General features: G+C 64.5%; 1 protein-coding gene across 1 annotated transcript in view; it reads right to left on the minus strand.

Moving 5' to 3' along the window:
- The window catches only part of ARSA (arylsulfatase A), a 4,435-nt gene extending 1,910 nt beyond the window's left edge, over positions 1-2,525 (minus strand). The window contains exons 1-5 of the mRNA XM_017727123.1: positions 1,758-2,525; positions 1,504-1,674; positions 1,079-1,297; positions 445-614; positions 1-115 (exon numbers count right to left, since the gene is read on the minus strand). Coding sequence (XP_017582612.1) covers positions 1-115; positions 445-614; positions 1,079-1,297; positions 1,504-1,674; positions 1,758-2,525 — 1,443 coding nt within the window. The remainder of the gene's footprint in view (positions 116-444; positions 615-1,078; positions 1,298-1,503; positions 1,675-1,757) is intronic.
- Between the last annotated feature and the right edge of the window lie 312 nt (positions 2,526-2,837).

The following is a 2,837-nucleotide window of genomic DNA, read 5'->3' on the forward strand; positions in this document are numbered from 1 at the left end:
CCGGCGGGGCCAATACGCCCCCGCCGGCTCCCTCATGCCACCTTCGTAGGTCCGTGCCCTTGCACACTTGAGGTGGCCGGCGCTGCCTCCGCGTGCCATGCGCAGGGTGGAGGGGCTGGGGACGAGAACCGGCTGCCATCAGGTGCCAGGGCCGCGCTGTCCCTCCCTGGTGCCACCGAGGGGGCGGTGACAAGGTGCCAGGGTGACTGTGCCACCCTGCTCGGCCTGAGGGGCAGGGAGAGACACCCGGGCAGGGCAGTGTCACCACTCACAGAGGGAACTGGGGGGGTCACACTGCTGGCCCAAAGCCTGGGAGGTTTCTGAGTCACAGGAACACAGAGGTCACGCCCTGTGCCCCCTCCAGAGCAGCGCCCACCTCGCGCCTCACTGGGGTCGCTTGGCACTGCCCCATCCCAGTTCCCCCGCCCCAAACCAGCCCCTCACCCGTTGTCCGAGGTGAAGAACACCAGGGTGGAGTTCTCCAGGCCGTGCTCCTGCAGGGCCTGCACGAGCTGTCCCACGGAGCCATCGAACTCGGCCAGGGCGTCCCCGAAGGGTCCCCGCCGCGTCTGCCCCGCGAACTCCCGGCTGGCAAACTGGGGGTAGTGGGTGTGCTGGGAAAGGGCAGGGAACACCGGGATCAACCCCCCTGGAGCTGCAGCTGCTGCTGGGACAGGCAGGGACAGGCAGCAACCCCAGGCAGGACGTGCAGAGAGGTGACAAAAGCCATCAGCTGAGAGGAGACTTGTCCCCGAGTCTCAGCGGTGGCACAACGTAGCTGAGCTCCAGGAGAGGGTGGGGAGCTGCAGAGTGGGAAGTTTTCCCTGGGGATGGCACAGGGAAGAGGGAGAAGCTCCAGAAAGAAGCAGCCTGAAAGCATTATCCCAATAAGATCTGGTTTTGCGTGGGAATAGCAACGCCAGGTCATGCAGGAGCAGATTTTGGGGTGGCAGGAGCGGAGATGCTTCCTTGTTCTCCGCATGGGACTCAGGCTCCTTTCCCTTTTCCCTTCCCACTCCCCCTTTCCCATCCCTTCCCTTCCCAAGCGCCCGGAAAATCCCCGCTCTCTCTCTCCTACGTGGGAAGCGTAGTAGAGCAGGAAGGGGAGGCCTCGGCGGGCGCAGTCGGCGATGAAATCCCGGGAGAATTTGTTGTAGAGGGGCACGAGGTCGGGGAAGGAGACGGGCTGCTGGATGATGGTCCGGTTCCAGAGCAGCGGCAGCGGCACCACGCCCTGGTCGCAGGTCCCAAAGCACTTGGTGTCGGGTGGGAAGCAGGTCAGGTTCTGGCAGGGGCCCTGGAAAACACGGAATATTTGGGATTCCAGCTCTGGCGCAGCACAGGGAAGACAAGGGAGACGGGTGAAGTCCCACAGCGGCCTCTCCCCGCTGGAAACCCCTCCCAGGGGACTCTGCCCACCCTAAAACCGCCCCAGGACCGCGCTGCTCCCACCCAACCCCCTCCGCGCAGGACCGAGGACCCCAGGCAGCCGGAGCCTCTCACCTGGTCATGGGAATAGGGCACTCCCAGGAAGTGATCGAATCCCTGGTGCACGGGCAGGAAGGAGCCGTTGATGCCAAAGCCCAGGTGCCACTTGCCAACCATGGCCGTGGCGTAGCCCTGAGCCTTCAGCAGCTCGGCGACGGTGACCTCGGCGATGAATTTTTCAGTGTTCTATAACATATTTATAAGTTCTCTAGGGCATGGCTTTCCTGGAAGCGGCCCGTCAGCAGGGCGGCCCTGCAGGGAGCCGGGACACGGGGCTCAGGGGGGACATCCCGGGACACGGCGGCTTCAGGCCCCTTCCTATCCCGGGACGCGGCGGGTTTATCTGCATCCCGTCTTTCCCGGGACACCGCGGGTTTATCCTCCGCCCGCTTTCCCCGGGATACGGCGGTCAAGGGGGGTATTCCCGGGCAACACGGGTCTCCGTCTTTCCCGGGATACCGCGGGTTTATCACCCCGTCTTTCCCGGGACACCGCGGGTTTATCACCCCGTCTTTCCCGGGATACCGCGGGTTTATCACCCCGTCTTTCCCGGGACACCGCGGGTTTATCACCCCGTCTTTCCCGGGATACCGCGGGTTTATCACCCCGTCTTTCCCGGGACACCGCGGGTTTATCACCCCGTCTTTCCCGGGACACCGCGGGTTTATCACCCCGTCTTTCCCGGGACACCGCGGGTTTATCACCCCGTCGTCCCCCGGACACCGCGGGTTTATCACCCCGTCTTTCCCGGGACACCGCGGGTTTATCATCCCGTCTTTCCCGGGACACCGCGGGTTTATCACCCCGTCTTTCCCGGCACACTGCGGGTTTATCCTCCGCCCGTTTCTCCCGGCACACGGCAGGTGTATTCCCCCGTTTTTCCCGGGATATGGCGGCTTCATGGCCCTGTCTATCCCGGGATACCGCAGGTTTATTCCCCCGTCTATCCCGGGACACGGCAGGTTCATCCTCCACCACTCACTCCCGGGACACGGTGGATTTATCCCCCCGTCCCTCCCGGGACACCGCAGGTCCATCACCGCCCATCTCTCCCGGGACACCGCAGTTTTGTCCCCCCATCTCTCCCGGGACAAGGCGGGCTCATCCTCCTCCCATCCCGGGACACGGAGGATTCATCCTCCCGACACCGCGGGTTTATCCGCCCCATCCCTCCCGGGACACGGAGGATTCATCCTCCCGACACCGCGGGTTTATCCGCCCCATCCCTCCCGGGACACGGAGGATTCATCCTCCCTCCGTCCCTCCTTTATCCGCCCCATCCCTCCCGGGACACGGAGGATTCATCCTCCCTCCGTCCCTCCCGGGACACCGCAGCTTCGGCCCCCCCT

Source organism: Corvus brachyrhynchos, unplaced genomic scaffold (genome assembly GCF_000691975.1).
Source record: "Corvus brachyrhynchos isolate BGI_N302 unplaced genomic scaffold, ASM69197v1 scaffold692, whole genome shotgun sequence".
Taxonomy (NCBI): domain Eukaryota; kingdom Metazoa; phylum Chordata; class Aves; order Passeriformes; family Corvidae; genus Corvus; species Corvus brachyrhynchos.